The sequence below is a fragment of the Microtus pennsylvanicus genome, chromosome 10, assembly GCF_037038515.1.
Source record: "Microtus pennsylvanicus isolate mMicPen1 chromosome 10, mMicPen1.hap1, whole genome shotgun sequence".
In the NCBI taxonomy this organism is placed as follows: domain Eukaryota; kingdom Metazoa; phylum Chordata; class Mammalia; order Rodentia; family Cricetidae; genus Microtus; species Microtus pennsylvanicus.
In genome coordinates this window covers 98,223,844-98,247,220 of record NC_134588.1, presented here as the reverse complement: position 1 = coordinate 98,247,220, position 23,377 = coordinate 98,223,844, and the positions used below count along the sequence as shown (strand labels likewise).

Sequence of the window (23,377 nt, the reverse complement as noted above, 5' to 3'; positions counted from 1 at the left end):
CTGTCTTGAAATTAAAAACAGAAAAATTTAATTGCTTAGACAATTTATATTTTCTAATTTTTAATCCATAGGAGAGTGATCCTAAACCGTTAGAAATCACAGAACAAAAAACAAAAAGAAGCAGGACCGTGAAGACGAGAGCAAGCAGGTAAGCAGCTGTGCTCTGTGGTCTCCACTCATTTTCTAGGGGCTTCTCAGAAATGCCTGGCACCAGCAGAGAGAGCCCAGTGCTGAGGGGTGGCCTAAAGATAGTTTGTTGTCCACTGGTTGTGATTGGGAGAGAAGATTGTTACCTTTTTATTAGTAAAGAATTATAACTTTAGAGTCTACGGTTGTTTTCCTGCTAGCAATATACTGCATCTGTGGTCAAATTAGATATTTTTGTTTGATAGTATTCTGTTCCTGTTGTATTTAGGTGTGGGCAAATTTAATAAACATACAAATTAATAAATATGATGCCGTTGACTAATGACCCTGCTCACATGTAAATTGTCTGTGTTTATTGACACACACGCACCAGTTGCTACTGTTTCTGAGTACTGTCCCATCCCACCCATCCCTTTTGTGTGGCACAGTGCTGCACACCTAAAGCTGAGCCCTGAATTTCCTTTTGATTTTCTCTCGACTGGGTCTTTAGAACATGTAGCCTTGGCTAGGCTGGAGCTTGCTAGGTAAAGCAGGCCAACCTCAGACTCAACAGCTGTCCTCCCACCTCTCTTACTGAGCACTGGGATTTCTTAAGTTCTCTGACCTGCTGGCTCTCCTCCCGTGAACTAACCATAGGACATAGCACAGTAGTATCTTACACGGACATGTATGAATATGTCAGCACATACCGGGAAGGGTTGTGGGGTTGACTCCTTAACCTTGCCTGCCCTTAGCCCTCACCTCTCTGCGGAGTGCTGTGCTGTGCCTGCTCCTACTTGAGGGTATCTCTCTTTCAGAAACACGGAGAAAGAAAGTTCTTGGTCACCTCCCCCTGTGGAAATTAAGCTGATATCTCCCTTGGCCAGCCCAGTTGATGAAAGAAAGATCAGCAAACGAAGAAAAACTACAGAAGTAGCAGGAAAAACTATTGGAAGGGGCAAAAAGAAGCTGTCTTCCTTTCCAAAGCAAATTTTACGCAGGAAAATGCTGTAATTTTTAGCCCAAGATTTTAACATGCACCTGTTTGTGGCGTCATCAGTATTTGTGTGGGTTATTAAAGGTCATCTAATTTGAAAGGAAATAATTTATATAAATTGTACAATTTTGTAAACAAGTAAATAAGTAAAGTAGCTCCATATGGAGTATGGTTCTTCTAGTCCAGGCATTTTATAAAACTTCATACGTTTATATGATATGTAAATATGGCTTCTTATTGGGATGTTAAATAAACTGCTGTAAAGTATACACTGTGTGTCTGTTAGATTTTTGAGAGGGAATTTCTGTCTTAGTCGTGATTTTATATGCTACTAGATATTTGTCCATTTTCTTTCTCTGTTGATATAGAACCAGTCTTAAATGAGGGTGATTGACTGTTGGTTATTTTTTAAAGTTGCTCTTTTATAATTTATGCACTTTGAACCTGTTACTCAGATTTCTAATCATCACATGTACTTTCCTAGGCTTTGCCTGGCACTGTGTTGAATTTGGTTTGTGGGCATGTGATTTTGCCTTTTTATAGTTTTACAAATTTTGTGTAATCTACCTCAAAAGAGTAATTTTCCAGTAATGCATTGGTTAACTATAATGCTGGCATTTCTTGTTCAGTAACTTTAAAGACTATCCTGTCTCTCAATTTAGAGACTAGTTATCCAGGTTAGATTGACCGGTTCACTGCTTCTTAGCAACCTCATGAAAGGATTTGAGAAATAAATGTGAATACTCAGTCCACCTGGTGTGTGCCTGGCGTTGAGAAGAGGAGCCCGGACAGACTGTAGACACCCATGCTGTGCAAGCTACGGAATCACAGAAGCCTCCTAGTATTCAGGTTTAAAACTGCAATGACCAAGGACCTCAGGCCCAGATCTGCAGAGTGGAAGAGTGTGAGTAGATGTGGAAGGAGAGACGGACGCCCTCTTCTGTTCTGCAGTGTGAGTAGATGTGGAAGGACAGACGGACGCCCTCTTCTGTTCTGCAGTGTGAGTAGATGTGGAAGGACAGACGGACGCCCTCTTCTGTTCTGCAGTGAGTGTGCACAAGTTATGGCGTTCGATGGAGGCTAGGAAATCCATCAATAAATAAGTGTTGTTGAATAATCTATGACAGGTAATTGATAGTGTAATGAATGGACCCTTAATAATTAATACCTAGAAACAGACTGCCTTTGTCAGCTAAGCTTTGGGTGTTTTCGTGTGGAGTGTAGCAGTGTGCGTTGTATGTTATTTTTCTATCAAATAGCATTATGGATAATGAGGAAATGAAAACGCCTGTGCCGAGCACGGACAGTGTGAGAGTAGCGGTGCGCGTGCGGCCTTTCAGCCAGGTCAGTCCATGTTCATTGCCTTGGTGACAATAACTGCCTGATTTTATTCATTTTTTAATAACAGTTCCTGAATTTGTATTTAAGCTGCTTGTCATTTATGAAATATTGAACTTATTTAAATGAATTTGTCAAATGAATAACAAAGATCTAAGCATAATTTAGTAAATAATTTCATTCCTGGTACAAGTAGCACAATAAAAAAAACTGACAAGAGAAATACTGTCAAGTTAATAATTATTTAAGCCAATGCACTTTGGTACATAGAAATGTGTGGTGTCTGCTTTTCATACGTGTATGGGGGCAGAGATGTAGCTCGGTCGATAGAGTGCTCACCCACCGTGTGTTGATACTAGGGTAACTCTCCAGCACTCTGTCAAACTAGGCATGAGGAGGGAGAGGCAGCCGACTGGAAGCTGTCATCCTTGGCTGTGTTGGGCATTCAAGACCAGCTTGGGCTACATGAAGCCCTGTCTCAAAAACTCTCAAAAAAGTGTATCTGCTTTCATAAAAGTAGGTCTTGTCGTGTGGACACGTGATCCCCACACAGCATACAGTAGCAGAATCAAGTGTAAGACCTAAGTCATGAGACCGTGCAGAGACACGGTGTTAATGGGTTTGTGTGCAAATCTATAGCTTTTTGTGGAGTCTGCTGTTGAGATCTCGTGTACATGAGGCCGCCCCTTCCCCTTGGCTGTGTCCCATCCTGCACTGTCCATACCACACAGATCAGAAGCCTCCAGGCCTAAGCCCCTCTGCAGGAGTGGGGAATGCCGCAGGAAGAGAGAGGATACTGTGCTGTAATGAGCTTGCCAGGTAGAGAACTGCGCCGTGCCCATTGTGACCACTGGAACCTGCTGTCCGCCCTTTGTCTTTGCCCACTGTAACCAGTTGTTGCTTTACAACTACCAGAAAATGCTGGTTCTAAAGGGAACGATCCAGGGGACTGGAGAAATGGCTCAGTGGTTAAGGGCACTGGCTGCTCTTGGAGAAGACCCGGCACCTACATGGGGACCAGCAACTATCCATAACTCCAGTTCCAGGACATTTGGTGCCCTCTTTTAACCTCCATGGGCACCAGGCATGCACATAATACCTGCAAAACACACACAAATCTAGGAATTTTTAAATCAATAAAGGATAAGTGTCTAGTTGATTTTCTGCTTCTTTCCAAAGCTGGGACCAAAAACCTAGAGGTACTTTTTGTCCTGTTCTTGCCTGAGCCCAGCTCATGAATCTGCAAATGGCGCTAACTTGACTGACTGGCAAGGAGGCACTCAGTTACCTCCTGTGGCAGTGGCCCTTTAAAATGCTTCCTATGGAGACCATCCCAGCCCCATGTGGCTACTCCTGTGGGCATAGACATCACACTACATGAGCAAGGAGAATCTTATGGGAGATGTGTACACCCTGTACATCTTTGCCATACAGATGAGAAGTGTACACTTTATACACTACACACAACACACGCACCCCATGTCACCCCTAGGAATGTCTCAGATATCTTGAGCTACCAACTCATACCCTCATGGGTAGATGGATGAGTGCATTATTTACTGTGTCCTCTGAAGGGTTCCAGTCTTCACCGATTAGCAGTGTCACCACAGCAGAGTCTGGTCTTACCAGCAAGGAAGGGTCCCAAGTTCCCAGGCAATCTGGTGAGTGGCCTGTGTGGCTGCTCTAGGGCAGGACCTAGGCTGTCCAGTTCTATGGATCCAATTAGAAGGAATACTCAAAACGCTATACCACCTGATGTCAGGGCGGTGTGCACAAGACCAAGAGAAGGCGCAGGTTCCTCCCGCGCCTGTGTATGGTTGGGATGGGAGGTTGTCTGGCTGAGTTCCACCAGTCATGCCCCATCCTCTATTCGGTCAGCCTCTCCATGGGAGCATCAGGTTCATCCGGCAGCTTATATTGTCTGTGTTTGCTGTGAGCCTCCTCCTGTTGTATTAAATGCTTTGGATAGGAAACGTCCCCTACAGGCCTGCATGTCAGAATGTTTGCTTCCCAGAGATTGTGGAGCCTTTGGGACCTAGGGCCTCGCTGGCCTTTGAAAGCTACGAAGACCTTCAGCTTGAGCTTACTTAGAGCCCCATCAAAGAAAAACAAGTGTTTTGTGCCATTCTGTTTTGTACTAATATCCCTGGTCCTGATGGAGGAAGGTCATTGGTTAAAAAAATAAAGAAACTGCTTGGCTGGCCCTCATAGGTTAAAACATAGGTGGGAGGAGTAAACAGAACAGAATGCTGGGAGGAAGAGGAAGTGAGCTCAGACTCGACAGCTCTCCTCTCGGGAGCAGACACCTCAGAGAGATGCCAGGCTCCTCTCTCCTTGTTTTTCTTTGATGGTCTTACCCCGTCCACCAGTTACTTTATGTGGCCTAGAAAGCATCCTCGGTTGCCGTGAGCCCGTGTGCCTTCAGCACCTGTGTCCACCAGAGCAGACACATTCCTTGTCATAGGCCCAGTGCAATAGTGAGTTCCTTGGGAGGTCCGAGTCACCCTCTAAAACTCATTCTGAGATAAAATCTTGGCTCCACTTCTTATAATATGGAGTTGGGAGCCCATTCCTCTGCCCTACAAGAAGCTTCATCCTTTACGGGGGTAGCAGACTGGAAAGGTGAGAACTACGATTTGGACTTAACATCCCGTCTTCTCAGCTACCAAGATTACACGGGGTTATCTTTCTCCTGGAGTCCGGGAATGGAACAAATCACACACCACCATTCCTGTTCTCTAGCCCACGTGCCACCCACCCTCCCTTTTTTCCCTTTGCATTTTTGACTGTTCTTTCTATTGTCAAGTTTTATGGCAGGTTATGTCCAGTTTCTCAAAGGCCACCAATAATAACCTTGTCCACATCATAAACTGGGCTTCGTTACTTTTCTTATGGTGACAAAACACCATGGCCAAGGCCACTTTTAAAAGGTAGCATTAAATTTGGGGACTCATGGGACTGGAGCAGTAGCTGAGAGACATGTTACGACAGCAACCACAGGCAGAAGAGAGCCAACTGGAATGATGGGACTCTTGAAGCCTCAGAGCTCACCCCGAGTGATACAGCTCCTAAGTCCCAGCAGGTCAACCAACTGGGGACCAAGCATTCAAAAGTGAGCCTGTAGGGGTCATTCTCATTTAAAAGCCACATGAGCAGAGCGGGTTTCAAAAGCCCATGCCATGCCAATTGGGAACCAAACATTCAAATATGAGCCTATAGGGGCCATTCTCATCCAAACCACCACAAGTGGTCGGGACACGTGACTTCTTCCAGCAGGAGTGCACTAATTCTGAATTTATAAACCGACTATAGAGAGAGAAGAGCTCTGGAAGCCAATGTGTGATTTCCATGCATTCCCAAAGCACCACCATCCGAGACCCTAAGAACGGAGAGCATCTGAAGACCTTCACCTTTGACCTGGCCTATTGGTCTCATGATGGCTTTCAAAAGGACAAAGATGGTGTCCTTATTCCATCCAATCCGACCAGTAAATTCGCAGGTCAGGTAAGTCGCGTAGAAACTTCAATGGTAGATTTTGTGGTTTGTGTTTTCCCTTCAACATTATCCCTGCCAGAGCAATGAGATGGCTTAGTTGGCAAAGCACTTGCTCCCAGAGCCTGCAGACCTGAGTTTAGATCCTCAGAAACCATATGATTGCTGAGCCTTGCTCCTCAGGGCTTTGGAGAGGAGAGACCGTGTAGGAGGAACTTAGAGTCCTAGCATGTCCTTGAAGGAAATGTGGAGACCCCTGCCCCTCCTCTCTCTCTCCTTGTTTTCTAGCTTCAGGAGGCAAGTCTGTCGTATGCTCCTGCCATGGTACATTGTGCCACCACAGACCCATAGCAATGGGGCCAACTGAGCATGAACTGAAACCATGAGCCCAAACCAATCATTCCTCCATAAAATGATTATATCTTGGGTATTATAACAATGGAAAGCCAATTAACAAAGAAGGACAAAATGAAGACAAATCTTCTCTCTGTTTGGTCACAGAATGATGTGTTGTAAAGAAATTGGAAATGTAACTCCAAGATGTCCCAGATTTCTCAGCGTACAGATAATAGCCACACCACATCCCAGTGGAAGACTACACCACTAAAATGTTTCTACTCTTTACCTAGCACTTAACAAAATTTTGTACTACTTGAAACTTTCAATTTATGAAAATTCAGGACAACGGCTGGTGAGATGCCGCCTACACCGTGTCTGATGACCTGAACTCAATCCCTGGGACCAACATGGTGGGAGGAGAGGACCAAGTCCCACACATCTCTGGCCTCCACACATGTACTGTGGTGAGCACACGCACCCCCACACACACACAAATACATGTGTGCACACAAAATAAATGTAATTTTAAAAATTTCAACTAAGAACAAAAAACTCTCTAAGATTCCAATAGAGTCAGCAAGGAATCTGAGGTTTGCCAAGCAGCTGCTAAACCACCAGGCTGGACAGAAAGATGTTCAGTGGGTCATGGCACTGGCTGCTCTTGCCCAGCACCTGCGATGAATGGTTTACAATCACCTGTGACTCCATCTCCAGGGCATCCAACAACCCGCTCTGGCCTCCAAGGGTACCTGCATACACACACACACACACACACACACACACACACACACACACACACACACACACACACAAATAAACCTTTAAAAAAAAGAGCTGCAGATAACTTCATTCAGATACATTTTGAGCAAAAGTATAGACACAGTGTTCTTGAAAACTACAGTCAAATTTCATTAATTCCACACAACCCTTATAGTACAATTTTGTATTCCTTTTTTTTTGTTTGTTTGTTTTTTGATACAGCGTCTCCCTATGCAGCCCTGGCTAGCTTAGAAGTTGTTATATAGACCAGGTTGGCCTCAAACTCACAGAGATCCTCCTGCCTCTTCCTCCTGAGTGCTGATATGAAAGGCATGCAGCTTTTTATTCCTTCCTATGAGAAACAAATACATTTTCTGTTGTTGGTTTTCTGGTTTTCAAGACAGAGTTTCTCTATGTAGCTCTGACTGTCCTGGAATTAACTCTGTGCACCAGGCTGGCCTCAAACTCAGAGATTCGCCTGCCTCTGCCTCCCAAGTGCTGAGATGAAAAGCTTACCATCATAGATCATGCTATGTTGGTGTGTACGTCTTTCTCAGAATTAAAGACTACATAAATTCCATAAAGGTACATATTGCGACAGATGGATTCCTTGATTCTCCTTGTTCTATTCTTTGATAACTATTGCCACAGTGGCCATGACCAGAAAGAAAAGGAGCCAGACCACACTACCTTTTGAGCAATTGTGGTGCAAGCATCTTTTGATTCCACTTTTAAAAATGTTTTCTTTCTTTTCTGCTTCTGCCTCCCAAAGCATTCTGCCATCATGCCTGCTTTTCAAGGTTTGTTGTTACTGTTGTTGTTTTCTTAGGGGCTGGAGAGGTGGCTCAGTGGTTAAGAGCATTGCCTGCTCTTCCACAGGACCTGGGCTCAATCCCAGCAGTCACATGATGGCTCACGGTTGTCTGTGAACTCCAGTTCTAGGAGGTCTGATGCTCTCTTCTGGTCTCCAAGGATACCAGGCACACATGGGGCACATAAACATACAATAATAAAAATTTAAACAGATTTTATATTTTTATTAATTATTTTAAAATTTTATGCATGCACACCCTGCATTTTTATGGAATTCACCCCTTGCTCCTTCTCCTAAACTCCTAGATCCTCCCCAACACTCTTCCACCCCTCCCTCCAATTTTTGTCCCTTTCTCTCTCTCTTCTTTTTCTCCCTTCTTTCCTTCCTTTCCTCTCTCCCTCCCTCCCTCCCTCCCTCCCTTCCTCCTTCCTTTCTTTATCCGTACAGACCTGTGTTAGCTGTCCATCTATTCAGGAATATGGGGCCATTGACTGGAACCTCTCAACTTACCAGGGGTCATACCCTTAAAGAAAATTGACACACACCCCCCCAGAAGCCATTAACTGTCAGTTTCTCCTCAGCTGGGAGTGAAGCTCATGAGCCCTCTGCACTTGGTGCTGGACTGGCGACTGCTTGCCTTTGTGCGGGTCTTGTGAGTCCTGCCATGTCTTAAAAGCACCATTGCTCGGGTCCTCCCTGACCTCTGGCTCTTACTGCCTTCCTGCTCCTTTCTGCAGTGGGCACTGAGCACTGAGGGGAGATTCGTTTTTTAAGGGTGTGTACATGGGGCAACTTTCTGTTCGTATAAAAAACACCTGAGATAACTCACTTTGAAGAGTCAAGGCCTATTTGTTCATTTCATCGGCTCTAGCCCATCGCTTTCTCAGCCTGTGGTGAAGCAACGCATTAGAGCAGGCAGTGCTGGGGGAGGCAACACTACAGATCTCACGGCAGGAAATAGACAGAAAGAGGCCAGGGTGTTCCCACAGCCTCGGCGTGCTACTAACCAGGGGGGCTAAACCTTTGGGCGGCCACCTGGATACAAACTACAGTTCTGTGGAGGGGTCTGTGCTGTGTGACTGTTTGCACACGTTCATATGTGTGTTGAAGAAATGCTTTAGAGCCACCGTGGCTGGTGACAGTTACAATTTCCTTTCTAGCTCCACATCTTCCATGATATTGGGAGGGGAATTCTAGACAGTGCCTGGCGAGGCTACAATGCTACTCTCCTGGCCTACGGCCAGACCGGCTCTGGAAAAAGCTACTCCATGATTGGCTTTGGCACAAACAAGGGTATTATTCCAAGAGTGTGTGAAGAGCTCTTCCAAGCTATTAAGATGCAAAAGAAAAACCTAGAACTCCAGGTATGCATCCATTATTCTAGAATCCTTTCTCTCGGGAAATGCACCTTTTCATTTTCCACAAGTGGGAGGCACCAGCGTCTGTATTTTCGGATTGATATGTGTGTTGCGGGGAATAGTCAATCACTATTCCCGAGTTTGCATTTTCGTTAATTAAATAAAAATAACCTTGGGTCAGGAGGCTGTGTTAGCAGAGAGGTTTTAGTTAACAAAAAATAATTCCAGAGCCTCAGAGGGCATCTGGGAGAGACAAACCCAGAAAGTCTGTCTGGGATTTGGAGTGGCGCAGGCTTTTCTGGCTTGGCAAGGAGGAAGCATAGGTCTTCTAAGGATGCCAGCAAGGAGAGAGGACTAGCTAGTTGTCAAAGGCTCTCCCCCAGCCTTTGAATCTCTAGTCTTATTCCTAATTAGGACAGTAGAGATTTAGTTAAAGCTACCTTTAGAGGCAGCAACAGGGCTGATGCCTATGGGAGCAGAATTCTTGCCGGGCTACGGTCTGAGAAAGCTGAAACAAACAAAACAATACACAAAACAATACAGCTCCTTTAAGAGGCCTATTGTGAGGCAGAGCCCTTGAGCAGCCAGCACACTAAGCAGAAATAACAAGCTAAGTAAAACCGCCCGCCAATGCGGGCACCGACTTCCTAGAGCTGGGGCCGTTAAATGCAGCTACCGAACAGGCACAGTGGTTAGGGATCTGCTCTCACAGACCTGAGAAGGGGGTAGAGCCCAATGCAAAGGGCCTAGCTGTTGCTTAGGTTTAAGGCTTAGCTCATGGGGTCAGAGAATGCCACAGATACTCAATAAAACAGAGCCAGACTGAAAAACCCTTTTAAACAGGTAACAAACAGTGTGGATGGGCGCTTATGAAAGAAAAGAAAATGCCAACTACATATGTGTCCTAAAAGAGCTACATATGTCACATATGGTGACGGGACTTGAACCCAGTCCAATGCTGGCATAAGCACATGTTCTACCCTTGGGTTACACCGAAGCACCAAGGACGGTCTTACTGTCCCCCCGTTGAAGACTCCAGAGCAAACTTGGAATGCTGGTGGCAGTCATTGATGTGACCAGCTCCAGAACACAACAGTAAGATGTCAGGAAACACCTGTAGGCACAGCCCTTGTCTATGCTCGTCCTAGGAGGCAGAGAACAGACTCAAGAGAAAGAAGACAAGAGCCTGAATGTTTGGTGCAGACAGGGTTTTTATGTTACGGCTTCTGACCCATTGTTGGCCGTGAGCACAGATGCAGAACCTGTAGGCTGCTAGTGAGACCCCACTCTAGAAACTACTGGATCACCTGGGTTAGTCGATGAAGTATATACAGTGCCAATCACTCTGTAAAGCCCATCCTAAAACCTGCCAACAGCACCCAGTGGCAGAAGCCACCTCCTCCCTCCCATCCAAGCTCTAATGAGTCTTCTCACTTTAACCTCCTGAGAGCTGGAACTGCAGGCCTGCCCACAATCCCTGTTTGTGCATTTTCCTTTTCTTTTTAATTGTGTATGTTTGTGTATGAGTATGTAATATAAAAGTACATGCACACGTATCTATACATGCTTCTGTGTCCATGTGTGGAGGCCAGAGGAGGACATAGGTGTCCCCTCCACCACCCTTCACCTTGTTCCTTTGAGAGAGTGCCTCTCACTGAAGCTGGGGTTTGATGTTTTTTAGATAGACAGGCAGGCAGCGAGCCCAGAGCTGTTCCTGTCTGTACCCCCACCATTACAGGTGAGCACAGTCCTACCTGGCCTGTGGGTGGATGCTGGGGATCCAAGCTCAGGCCCCATGCTTGAGTGACCAGTATTCCTGCCCGCTGAGCAGCTCCCCGGGCCAGTTTGAGTTTGTTTGTTTGTTTTTTTCTTTTAATTTTATGTTGGGAGGTTTTCCAGTGCCACAAAATCCCTTGAGCACCGAGCAGCTTGAAACAGCTACTGCAGCTGATGTTAGTTAACTTTTCCTTTGCTGAGCGTTTATGTCCTGGCTGCATCGCTCTGGATCTTCAGGACAGCACTGACTCTCTGTTCTCTCTGCAGGTCATGTTTAGCATGCTGGAAATCTACAATGAACAGGTAAACATGTAACATCCTCTGTTCTCTCTCTCTCTCTCTCTCTCTCTCTCTCTCTCTCTCTCTCTCTCTCTCTCTCTCTGTCTGTGTGTGTGTGTGTGTGTGTCTGCCTGCCCAGATACTCGCACACCCTAAGCACAGGCTGTATCACTGAGCCGTGCCCATCCCGAGAGTCTGAGTGACTCCATGGATTATTAGCACCGAGGACTCGGTCACCAGTCGCCCCATGTTGGATGTGGCCCACAGGGTTTCTCTATAACTTTGGAGCCTGTCCTGGAACTCGCTCTGAAGACCATGGCTGCCTCTACTTCCCGAATGCTGGGATTAAAGGCGTGCGCTGCCACCACCGCCCAGCCGTTCTCGTCTTCCTTTTACATTTCCCGGTTTCTTACTTAGCTCAATTATAAGGCTGTCTGGTACCTGTGGAAACTCAGTATTAATTCGACACCTAACTCTTATTAACTGAGGATCAATTATTTTGCAGGCAGTGATAAGGAAGGAAATGAAATTCTCACATTCTTTTTTTTTTTTTTTTTGGTTTTTGGTTTTGGTTTTTGGGGGGTTTTTTGTTTTGTTTTTTTTGAGACAGGGTTTCTCTGTGGCTTTGGTTCCTGTCCTGGAACTAGCTCTTATAGACCAGGCTGGTCTCGAACTCACAGAGATCTGCCTGCCTCTGCTTCCCAAGTGCTGGGATTAAAGGTGTGCACCACCAATGCCCGGCAAATTCTCACATTCTTAAACTGGATGACATTTCTGCTTCTCTTTCCTCCTACAGATAAGAGATTTGCTGTCCAGAACCAAGATTCCTGGAGGGTTAAGAGTCAGGGAAGATCAACAAATGGGGTTTTTTGTGGAAGGGCTAAAGTGGGTGCCTTGTGAGAATTATGCACAAATTGAGAAGCTGATGGAGCAGGCATCAAAAACCAGGATGACAGCTTCGACCAACATGAATGCCAGCAGCAGCCGGTCCCACATGGTCATCACCATCCAGTTGAAGCAGGTAGGAGTCCTCATCTGTGGGACAGGCTCCTGGAGGCAGGGTAGGGGTCGTATGGTGGAACTCGTCCAGAGTGGACCAGGGTGCTGACGTAACTGCTTCCAACCATAAATGACAGGGCTTGGATAGGAAGAGCTGAGGGCCTTGCTCTCCCTGCCTACCCTTCATTCCGCAGGCTCTTTACTTATGGCAGAGTGGCCTTGTGATCCGCAACCAATCCCCAGAGTGCCCACAGGACATGGCTGGCTGTTTTTCCTCAAGCAAATTTTACACTCTGAGGATTGAATTTTGAGGCCAAGTTGGTAAAGGGGTCATTGTGAAGACATTGACTGTGGTCCAGCATGGAGAATTAAGATTAGCAGGCCCATGGTTACCCGTCTGAGGATCAGCCATGAGCCAAGGACACAGCTAGGTGCCGAAGCACCTTTCTGAGACAAAGATCGACCAAGATTAGTTCTTGGAAATCCTTGGAATGTCCACTAACTAAAGCCTTTGATCAACCAGAGAGGATCTCTCGTCTCCATTCTCCTCCGTGGGTGCCAGGACGTCTCTGAGCAACATCCCTACTTTGTTCTAGAAACAGATGTTCCTGAGTCCTGGGTGACTGCCAAGCCAGCTGTGGTTACACGACCCTTGTCCTCTCAGAACTGAACCGGCAATAAAAGTGATCATCATGTTCACACCAGGAACAGTGGATACACAATTGACCGTTAGGTGCCAGCGCTAAGCTTTTCAGGGGATCACCTTCAAATTTCCAGTTTCATCTTCTGTAAAATGGGGTGATGGATGTTTTCAGGCATCTTGAGAGGCTGAGATGGGAATTTTCTAGAGATGGGAAGATGGCTTATCAGTAAAGCACTTGCTGTGGAAGCATGAGGACCTGAGTTCAAATCCCCTGTACCCATGTGAAAGAGCCAGGCATGGCAGCATTGCCTCTATAACCGTAATACCGAGGAAACAGAGACGGGGATTGCAGGGACTTCCCGGCCAGCAGTCTGGCCAAATCAGTGATCTCCAGGACAGCGAGAAACTCTGCCTCAAAAATCAAGTGTAGAACAGTTGAGGAAGACATGTGATAGCAACCTCTGTCCTGTGCATGAATGCTCAACATGTGCACCTATGCACACACACATGGACACACACACACATGCACACACACGCGCACACACATACACACACACAGAGAACTGTAGTCGGACTTTCTTTTGGGACTTCCAGCTCCCAAATAATGACATGGAGACTTATTATTAATTATGAAAGCCTGGCCTTTAGCTTAGGCTTGTTCCTAACTAACTCATAACTTAAATTAACCTGTTTCTATTAATATGCATTCTGCTACATGACTTTTTACCTCTCCTCCATTCTGCATACCTGCCTCCATGTCTCACTGGCATGTCTCCTGTGCCTAGATTCTAAGACCTGAGTTCCTCTCTCTGTCTGGAAGTCCCGCCTAACCTCTCCTGCCTAGCTATTGGCCAATCAGCATTTTATTAAACCAATCACAGAGATACATCTTCACACAGTATAAACAGATATCCCACAACAGAGAATTCTGTACATTTTAAGTGCTGGTCACTGGACGAATTTTGCTCTGTTAATAAAATTTATTTTATTTTATTTTGTTTTGTTTTTCGAGACAGGGTTTCTCTGTGGCTTTGGAGACTGTCCTGGAACTAGCTCTGTAGACCAGGCTGGTCTCGAACTCACAGAGATCCGCCTGCCTCTGCCTCCCGAGTGCTGGGATTAAAGGTGTGCACCACCATCGCCCGGCAAATTTATATACTGTATATGTGGTTCACCCTGTTATTTGAACTCCTTATTTAGGAGCAAGAGGAGAAATTGGGTGAAGGCAAATAAATGGAAACTCTTTTTAAATGTTAAAAAAAAGCCCATATATCCAGGAGGAAACCCTGTAGAATTCTAGTGTGTGTTCATTGCAGGACCACAGAGCCGAACAGCTGAGGATGCTCGTAATGATGAAGGCTTTACAGCATTTTATGAGCTAAAAGTTTACTGAAATGTCTGTAATGACCGCTACCTCATATGTCCCTCAAAAGAGCTTCGCGGAACTGGAGAGAGGCAAGCAGGACACTTGGACCCAGGAACATGGCACTGTCACTATCTGTGGTGACATTTTCTTTGTGATCTAACAAATAAGGCTTGCCTCAAGATCAGAGAAGCAGAGCAGCCAGCCTCTAGAGTTCTTACCTCTCCGAAGGCTCAGACCGAATAGGCAGGATCCTATCTCTATGAATCCTCAGACTAAACACTATGAGCTCCTGTCTCTTCCCACTTTATATTCCTCTCTCTGCTCAGCCATATCACTTTTGTCTCAACCTTCCTAGAGCTGGGATTGAAGGCACGTGACTCCCAAGTACTGGGATTAGAGATGTGCACCACCACTGCCTGCCGGTATGTCTAACTAGTGGTTTAACTCTGCACACTGATCTTCAGGCAAGCATTATTTGTTAAAGCACAAACAAAATATTGTTGTGCACAGACTTCTTGCCCCCCAAAGAAACCACCAGGGATCTGGGACTTGGATGCAAAATCAAGGTTTATTCCAACACGCAGTACGAGCCTAGGCATGGAACTCGTCCAGCACACTCAATGCAGTGAGGGCAGGAGGAGCTCCCTTCCAGAGATTGCAGGACTTTTTATAAACAGTCTTGCAGGACCACCAGTTCTCACCTAATTTGCATACCTGGACCTAATTGAGGACAGCAAATGATTACAAAAGGGCACAACATTCAATAAGCATGATATCATTATGCAAATGAAGTAAAGACATAAGCTTGTTCTCAGTTGGCCCCTTCCTATCTGTCCTTAGGGTGTGTAGATGAAGCATACCATGGACATATTTTTAATTGGTCAGTTCTTGGCTATCCTTGAAGCAATATTCTCCCAGTTGTTATCGGCTCCTGACAGATGACCCTTGTCACATATGAAGTGTTATTAAAAATATATATTTTTTTTGATTTTTCGAGACAGGGTTTCTCTGTAGCTTTTGGTTCCTGTCCTGGAACTAGCTCTTGTAGACCAGGCTGGCCTCGAACTCACAGAGATCCGCCTGCCTCTGCCTCCCAAATGCTGGGATTAAAGGCGTGCGCCACCACCGCCCGGCTAAAAATATATTTTTTAGCCTAGCCTAAGCCGCATGGTTCAGACGAAGAGCAATTAGGTTAATCTGATACTCTGACCAGTTTTTCATTTCTCTCAATATCACCACAACTGTCACTGCACACGGACAGCACCTTCAGTGACAGCTGCCACTCACTACTTTATTATGTTTGGAGTCTGTGATATACCTTGAAGAGCTACATAAGATCACGGGACAGTCTGTCTCTGAGACATCAGTCTAACAGCCCGAGGTGTGTCTCTACAGGTTTTCCTGGACACGGCTCTCACCAAACAATCCAGCATCAACATGGTGGACTTGGCAGGAAGCGAGAGGCAGAAATCATCGGGAGCGGAAGGAGACCGGCTGAGGGAGGGATCCAGGGTCAATTTAAGCCTGACCAGTTTAGGGAATGTCATCAGGTATGTGGCCAGCACCCAGATATTCTTGTTAGTTGTGTTTCTATTGCTCTGAAGAGACACCATGACCAAGGCAACTCATAGAAAAAAATCATTTATTGGGGGCTTACAGTTTTAGAGGATTAGAATCCATGACCATCATAGAGGGGAACACGGTAGCAGGCAGGCATGGCATGGCATGGGAGCAGTAGCTGAGAGCTCACATCTTGATCCAGAAGTAGGAGACAGAAAGAACTAACTGGAATGGTGTGGGCTTTTGAAATCTCAAAACCCACCCCAGTGACACATCTGCTCCATCATGGCCACACCTCCTCATCCTTCCCAAATTGTTTCACCAACTGAGGATCAAGCATTCAAACATATGAGCCTGTTGGGGCCATTCTCATTCAGACAACCATGTCACAGCGTGAAACAATGACATTTAAAAGAACAGAGGGTGGTGCCCCAGTTCCCTAGTGAGCCCAAGACCTGGACCCTATTCCCAGCTCCAAACCTACCAAGGTAAATGAAATAAGATACAGTGGTGTCACGTTCAACCTCGACCCGCAAGGAAGACAGTTTATTCAGGACCTTTTTTAACAATTGTATCTCTCTCTCTCTTTTCCCTCTCTCTCTGGGCAAACCTCTTCCAGCCCTTAAAAAGGCACGGGCCGCCAACCCCGGATTGCCAGGTGGGCACTGCCCATAGGTTCATGCATATGCAAGCAGCTGACAATCATTGCGTGATCACAGCATAAGTCAGGTCTTAGCCATAATTAGGAGCTGATTATCAGATGTGGCTCCACGCAGCTCGCTACACAGTGGCATCATTGGTTCATGCCCAGCTCTCCTGTATATTTAAAACTAATTAATGCTTTACAGAATAACACTAGCAAAATAAATATTCTCCCCATCAACCGAAGTAGTTGGTGCAGAATTTTGTCCCTGTGTTCTCTTGGAGGCATCTACCATGTGGGCTGAGATCCTATCCCTCCCCACTATTGTTCTTCCTTATTTTCCTCTCTTTTCCTTTTGTGGGTGGGTGCGTGTACACACATGTACACGTATGTGCAGAGACCAGGGATGCCTCCTTCATGTAGAATCCCCCCCTCAGCTCTCTTCGCTGTGCTTACTGAGGTGAGGTTTCTGGGTGAAGATGGAGCCTGAGAGATCTGCTGCGGGGCAATGGTTTTACCCTGTAAAGATTTGTTTCTTGTACTTGTTTAATAAAATGCTGATTGGCCAGTAGCCAAGCAGGAAGTATAGGTGGGGCGATCAGGCAGGAAGTAGAGGCGGGGCAATGAAAACAAGAAAATTCTGGGAGGAGGAAAGAGTCAGTCTATAGGATCGGACAGGACAGAAACCTCAGTCAACAGAGTTCAGCTAGTTTAGCTAGCCAGATTGCTCTGTGGGTCTCCCAGGGAGAGTTCTGGTCTCCACCTCTCAAGCTGCCACACCTGCCTGGCTTTTATGTGGGTGCTGGAATCAGAACGCTAGTCTTCATGCCCCATCCAATGAGCCCCCTCCAAACTCTTTTTATCATGTGAATATGAGTGCATGTATCTTCACACCCTCTCCCTACCGAGGCACGCCCCTCCCTGTTGACACACCACCAAAACAAGCAGACTTTGCCATCTGATTCATCTTTGCCTAATTGTCTTGAGTTTTGTAATTAATTTTTTTAAAATTATGTGTACGTCAATACATATGTGTGTGGGTATGCACCTGCGAGTGCAGGTACCCATGGCAGCCAGAAGAGGGAGCCAGATCCCCTGGAGCTGGAGTTCCAGGTGGCTGTGAACTACCTGTTGTGGGTGTGGGATCAAACTGGAGTTTTCTGCAAGAGCAGGCCATGTTCTTCAGCTCGGTGTTGTGTTTCTCTCCAGGCCCTGTCTTTTGAGGGTCTCTGGCTTATGTCCTGTCTTGCCTGGGCATCCTTGTATAGGTGTCTGCTAGTCTATGCTATTATTGCCACAGGGTGGATTAGTCAACTTCTCTCTGACCTGAAGTGGCTTCAGGGAGGAAGGATTTATCTTGGTGCATGGTTTGAGTGAGGAAAAGCAAGGTGGCTCCCTGGAGGCAGAAATAAAGAGTGGCTTACTCACGGGGATGGAGGGGACACGGGAGGGGGGGAGGGGGGTAATCGTCAAACCACACACAACACAGAGCCACCGCAGGGATGTGTGAGCCATCTCTAGTTACCCATGGAGACTCGGTTTCTTCCTAATCCCTTCCATTAATTATTTAATGTTTTCTCCTTCTCACAGTGCTCTGGCTGACTCAGCCATGGGGAAGAAAGTCCTGCACATTCCCTACAGAGATTCTGTTCTGACCAAACTGCTCCAGTCGGCTCTGGGAGGGAACAGCCGGACAACACTGGTAAGATCTCTTAGAACTCGTGACACTGGTTCAGCTCTTAGTGCTCTGTGGCTAAAATCACTCTCAATACACCCAGGACTCAGCGCTCGGGCCCCCGTCCACTTCATCACCTCCCAGCCCTGATGCCTGCCCACTGCGGTGTGTGGCAAGGCTTCTACCACATTGAATATCTTATTCTTCGCTGCAGCTTTTGGGGCTGCTACTGGAATGTATATTGCTTTCCGTGATGGGGCACGGAAACCAGCACCTAACACACACCAGGCAAGTGCTCGGCTACCGAGCCACACCTCCAGCCTGGTGTTAGGAATATTCTTAAGACGAGCCTCTCCGCTGACGCGAATAATTCAAATCAGACCAAATTAGACCGAATAAAAGATGCCCACATTTACTGCAGCGCTCCCAGGTGGCCAGGAGAGCATGGGAAGGGGGGAACCATGCAAAACCCAAAGACCACGTGTTTCTTCTCTGGGCGGCAGCCGAAACAGCTTGTGGGCGTGGTCTGCAGCTTGGCAGACTCTTTTGGAGGTGGAGTCTGGACCAAGGCAACTCCTAGGGGGAGGGGAGGGAGCTTCCAAAGATGGATGCTTGGTGTTACATTCCAGACTTTTTGCATAAGGGGTAACAGGGAGCTGAGGTGATGCTTATGACCAACATTTTAGGCTGTCTTTGGATAAAGGGGCATTGGCTCAAGTCTGGCTACTTCCTGCAGGCATGGGGCAACATGAGGGAGGGGAGAGCTGGGAGTTGGTGGGCTCACGCTCAGCAAGAGGAGTGGCTGGAGCAGCATCCAGTTTACTGTCATCCTGGAGCCCTCAGGCAGATGCTTTTTGAGGGAGATGAGAAGGCAGGTGGCTAGGAGAAAAAAATATTGTTATTATTGGCCCTATAAAGTGGGGTTAGTCATGGGAAGTCATTAACTGCCAGAAAGAATGTGACAGAGAAGTGCCCGGGTTGTACAGGTGAGGCTTGTATGTATACAATCAGATTTTAGTTGGTACACACACACAGGCAAAACATTCATAGACATAAAATAAATAAATAAACAAATCCAAAAAGTAAATAATTTAAACTTCAAATAATACTGGAAATTAAATGCTATAAGCTGCTTTATGAAGATTAGTTTTTTATTAGCATGTGCATACATGACGTGCATGTATGTACAGGCAGAACTGCAAACATGTCTCTGTGTGTGCGTGTGTGAAGGCCAGACAACAACCTTGAGTATTTTCCTCATAAATGTCATCCGCTTCCTTTAAGACGGGGTCTCTCACCGGCCTACAGCTCACAAATTAGACTAGGCCACTGGCCAGTAAGCTCCATGGATCCTCCTGCCTCTGCCTCCCAGGGCTAGGATTACAAGTGGGTGCCAGCATGCGTGGCATTTTTATGTGGGTTCTGGCATCAACCTCAGTTCTTCTTGCTTGCAATGCAAGTACTTGACTGGCAGTGCCATCCCCTCAACCCAAATATTAGCTATTTTAATAGCATCAATGTTAAAAAAAAATAAATCCAAAACCCCTGGATGACGAAAGTCTGCACGGATGGTTCCAGATTGCAGCCATAAGCCCAGCTGATATCTGCTATGAGGAAACCTTGTCGACCCTGAGATACGCTGAGAGGTAAGTGCTCTCAGCAACCGGTCATGGTGTTCCGTGTCCTGCGTTACAGCTCCCTTGGCGCCCCGCTATTCGATGGCTTGGTGTTCGGGGTGGGAGTCCAGGAGGAGAATCAAGTGACTGGTGAGACGGGAATGAGATTAAAATGAGTGGGAGCAGAAGGAGGGCCTGGAGAGGTGGGTCCGCAGCAAGCCACTCACTGTGCCCGCTCTCTCAGGGACGCTCAAAAACCAAAACTGTGCTTTGGGCCTTTGCGTGGTGGCGCGCCTTTAATCCCAGCTCGTGGGAGTCAGATGCAGGTTGATCTCTGTGAGTTTAAGAGCTCCATCCAGGTGAGATCCCGCCTCAAAAAACAAAACAAAACAATAAAACCCAACAGTTCAGATTATGCCTCCAGTGAACCGACTGTCCTGATCTGCCCTTTCCTGGGAGTGAAAACCACATCCCACCCCCACCCCCGCCCCCGCCCTCTTTCTTCACAGCTTAGACGCAGTACTGTAGCGTGCCCACGCCATTTTCTCCCAGCGTCCTAGTGCGAGCTCAGATCCGTAGGTGGAGTTTAGGCTTTCCCAGCCTCCGAAATGTTCCCTTTCTTCTGCCTACTGCTGCTATCTGCTGTCAGTAGATTTTGGGAGGGGTTGTACACAGAGGGACACTGTGTTCTCTAAACTCCGTTCCTGACTTTGTGCTTGGAACAAGCCTCGCTGGAATCTTTAAATTTCTTTTGTGAAATAAAAGGGTAAAGCCTAAAACACCTGTGGGGGTGAGGCCCCGTGGTAAAGCCCTGGTGTTTAACCCCTGACATCAAGATAATAATGGCATACGATTCAGCGTTAAATCTGAATTTCTCACAGAGAATAAGTCATGTTACAGTATGTTTGAGCTTTCTGTGGTGACACTGGGAGTAGGGACAGGAACAGAAATCCCTGAGTTGACTGGAGCCTGTTGTAGAATATAATTTTAAGATATAGTTTACATTTGTTTATGCTGTGGAACATTCGTTTAATGATGCAAACATGTGTTGTGGTTTTTTACATTGCATTTGTTTAACTCGGTTACGCTGTGTTACTTTGCCTGTCCAAAACACCTGATTGAGCTAATAAAGAGCTAAACAACCAATAGCAAGGCAGGAGAAAGGATAGGCGGGGCTAGCAGGCAGAGGGGATAAATAGGAGGAGACATCAAGGAAGAGAAGATCAAAGAGCAAGAAAAGAAGGAGAGGAGGTCGTCAGGGGCAGCCACCCAGCTACACAGCCAGCCACGGAGTGAGAAGAAAGGAAAACAGAAATAGAGAACAGTAAAATCCCAGAGGCAAAAGATAAATGGGGTAATTTAAGAAAAGCCGGCAAGAAACAAAATAAGCTAAGACCAGGTCTTATAAGTAAGAATAGGCCTCTCTGTGCTTTTTGTGGAATTGGGTGATGGGCTTCCAAAGAGTTAAAAAAAATAACAGCCTGTGGTTTCCAGGGTTTTAATTATTGATGAATCAAATTCTTGAATTAGCCAAGTGTGTTCAGGACCCGGGATATTCAGAAGCCTAGCACGGGACTCAGCTGAGCTTTGTTTTTTTTATTTATTTTTATTTTTATTTATTTATTTATTTATTTATTTTGGTTTTTTCGAGACAGGGTTTCTCTGTGGTTTTGGAGCCTGTCCTGGAACCAGCTCTTGTAGACCAGGCTGGTCTCGAACTCACAGAGATCCGCCTGCCTCTGCCTCCTGAGTGCTGGGATTAAAGGCGTGCGCCACCACCGCCCGGCTTTATTTTATTATTTATTTATTTATTTTTTGGCTCAGCTGAGCTTTGTGAGTTTGTGGGAATCCTGTAGGTTACTGAGGTCAGTTTTGGTCTCAATGATTGCAGATATGTTTAGCCTTTGGCTCGTGGGCCCACGATGCGTCCCAGGCTAGCGATGCATGTAGCCCAAGGAATTTTTAGATGACACAGGGGCAAAAGGCTGGACACTACTGGTAGGGAAAATTAGCCTGGTTCTGCCTGGGATCTGGGCTTGCCTGCTGCTACCCCAGGGCTGGTGGCCCTGGCTGCAAAGGGGCCTGAGAGAATGTTTGTCATTGCATGTGACAGGGCTAAAAGGGTTCAGAATAGAGCTACGGTCAACACGTGCACACTGGTGAGAGCATCCAGGGCTGAGAGCAAGCAGCTGCTCAGATTCGGGGACGCCGGAGCAGAAGGTAAATCAAGTCGGGAGGCTACGCTCAGCCACGCCTGACTCCAGACGCTAGCTGGAAGGACTGAGTGGTGGCCTGCGCAGCAGCTGGGCTGGCCAGAGAGCGCAGGTGGGAGGGAAGAGCCACGTTTTGTTAAGGATCTTCTGGCTCAACCTTGAAACATTTCAGCTTTGACGTCAGTGTGGTCTCATTTGCCACTGACGTGAACAACGGCCTTGTGCTTTCCCGCACGGCTCAGACACAGCATGTGCGCCCATGAGGACGCACGGGGCAGGCACGCCAATCAGGACACTCGTCCAGGCTTCGTATGCTGACCTGCTGAACTCAGGCATCCACGGCAACAAGACACTGCCTGAGTTAGAGCAGACGCATACGGTGACCACAGAGTTCTGGATGTGCCGGGTGTCTATACACATGCAGCATCTAATTCTCACTGTTTATAAACCCAGGCATGAAACATGAAAGAAAAAACAAACCAGTGCAAGACAAATCTGTTATTCTTTTCTGACCTCTGGGCAGATGGGAATTCCCTGAACAGGTGGCCACATGCCTGCATATGTGAAAAGGAGAAAAGGGGACCTCTGAGCTCCAGGCTTCCCAGTGAATTGTCCTTCGTGTTCTAATGCCTGAGTTACCCCAGGGTACCACCTGGCGCAGAACTGAGCGGATGAGTCTTCGCGCAGGAGCAGCTCGGTTTCCCCGCTCCTCCTCTGCAGTCACGGCTCCCTTTTGATGCCCCATGCTTAAAGTCCCTTCCTCCCTCTAGAGCACTCGGCTTGTTTCCTGGCAGAATGGCAGCTGGGCACTCGGACCTGGGCCCACCTGCTGGAGCAGGCGCGGAAGGAATGGGAAGAGCAGTACGCGGCTCTCTCGCAGGTGAGGCTCACGCTGTCCACGTGTGGTAATCTCTCTCCACACAGCTGACAGCCAGTGCTGCCGTCAGGCTCCCAGCTGCAGTGAGGGCAGAGTTGGGGCCTGAAGGGATCAAGGAGATCATGGCATACTGATGAGGGAAGACAGATGTTGGGGATTCAGTTTTGAAGGACTAAGGAGTGTGAATGTCCTCTGGGGACAGTAGATCGGCCTGAGCTATTGCATCCCTCCTGGCTAGTATTCACTTTCATGGTCAGTTCCTAACAGACCATGTTGTGAGTATAATATTTATTGTTTTGGGGTGCTAGGGGTGAAATCCAGGGCCTTGCAAATGCTAGGCAAACCTCTGTGCAGCACTGAGCCACACCCCAGCTTCTGGGCCAGGCTGTGAACATCCACGGGTGAGAAACACGCCCTCCTTCCTGCCTCTGCAGAACCTTATTCTTAGCCACGAGGCTCCAAGCAAATACCCAAGTCTTGGACCAGACCTGGAACTCTTGGGAGAGA

At 46.9% G+C, this 23,377-nt stretch overlaps 2 protein-coding genes across 3 annotated transcripts in view; both read left to right on the top strand.

Moving 5' to 3' along the window:
* The window catches only part of Ahctf1 (AT-hook containing transcription factor 1), a 56,002-nt gene extending 53,318 nt beyond the window's left edge, over window positions 1-2,684 (top strand). For both annotated transcript variants that reach the window (XM_075989291.1, XM_075989290.1), the window contains exons 35-36: window positions 72-148; window positions 945-2,684. In XM_075989291.1, coding sequence (XP_075845406.1) covers window positions 72-148; window positions 945-1,140 — 273 coding nt within the window. In that variant the 3' untranslated portion in view covers window positions 1,141-2,684. The remainder of the gene's footprint in view (window positions 1-71; window positions 149-944) is intronic.
* LOC142859055 (kinesin-like protein KIF28) overlaps window positions 2,387-23,377 on the top strand; it is a 41,541-nt gene continuing 20,550 nt past the window's right edge. Inside the window, exons 1-10 of the mRNA XM_075989292.1 lie at window positions 2,387-2,467; window positions 5,774-5,965; window positions 9,026-9,229; window positions 11,267-11,302; window positions 12,075-12,299; window positions 15,682-15,836; window positions 18,080-18,191; window positions 19,743-19,810; window positions 21,894-22,000; window positions 22,764-22,873. Of these exons, the coding sequence (XP_075845407.1) occupies window positions 2,387-2,467; window positions 5,774-5,965; window positions 9,026-9,229; window positions 11,267-11,302; window positions 12,075-12,299; window positions 15,682-15,836; window positions 18,080-18,191; window positions 19,743-19,810; window positions 21,894-22,000; window positions 22,764-22,873 (1,290 nt within the window). The remainder of the gene's footprint in view (window positions 2,468-5,773; window positions 5,966-9,025; window positions 9,230-11,266; window positions 11,303-12,074; window positions 12,300-15,681; window positions 15,837-18,079; window positions 18,192-19,742; window positions 19,811-21,893; window positions 22,001-22,763; window positions 22,874-23,377) is intronic.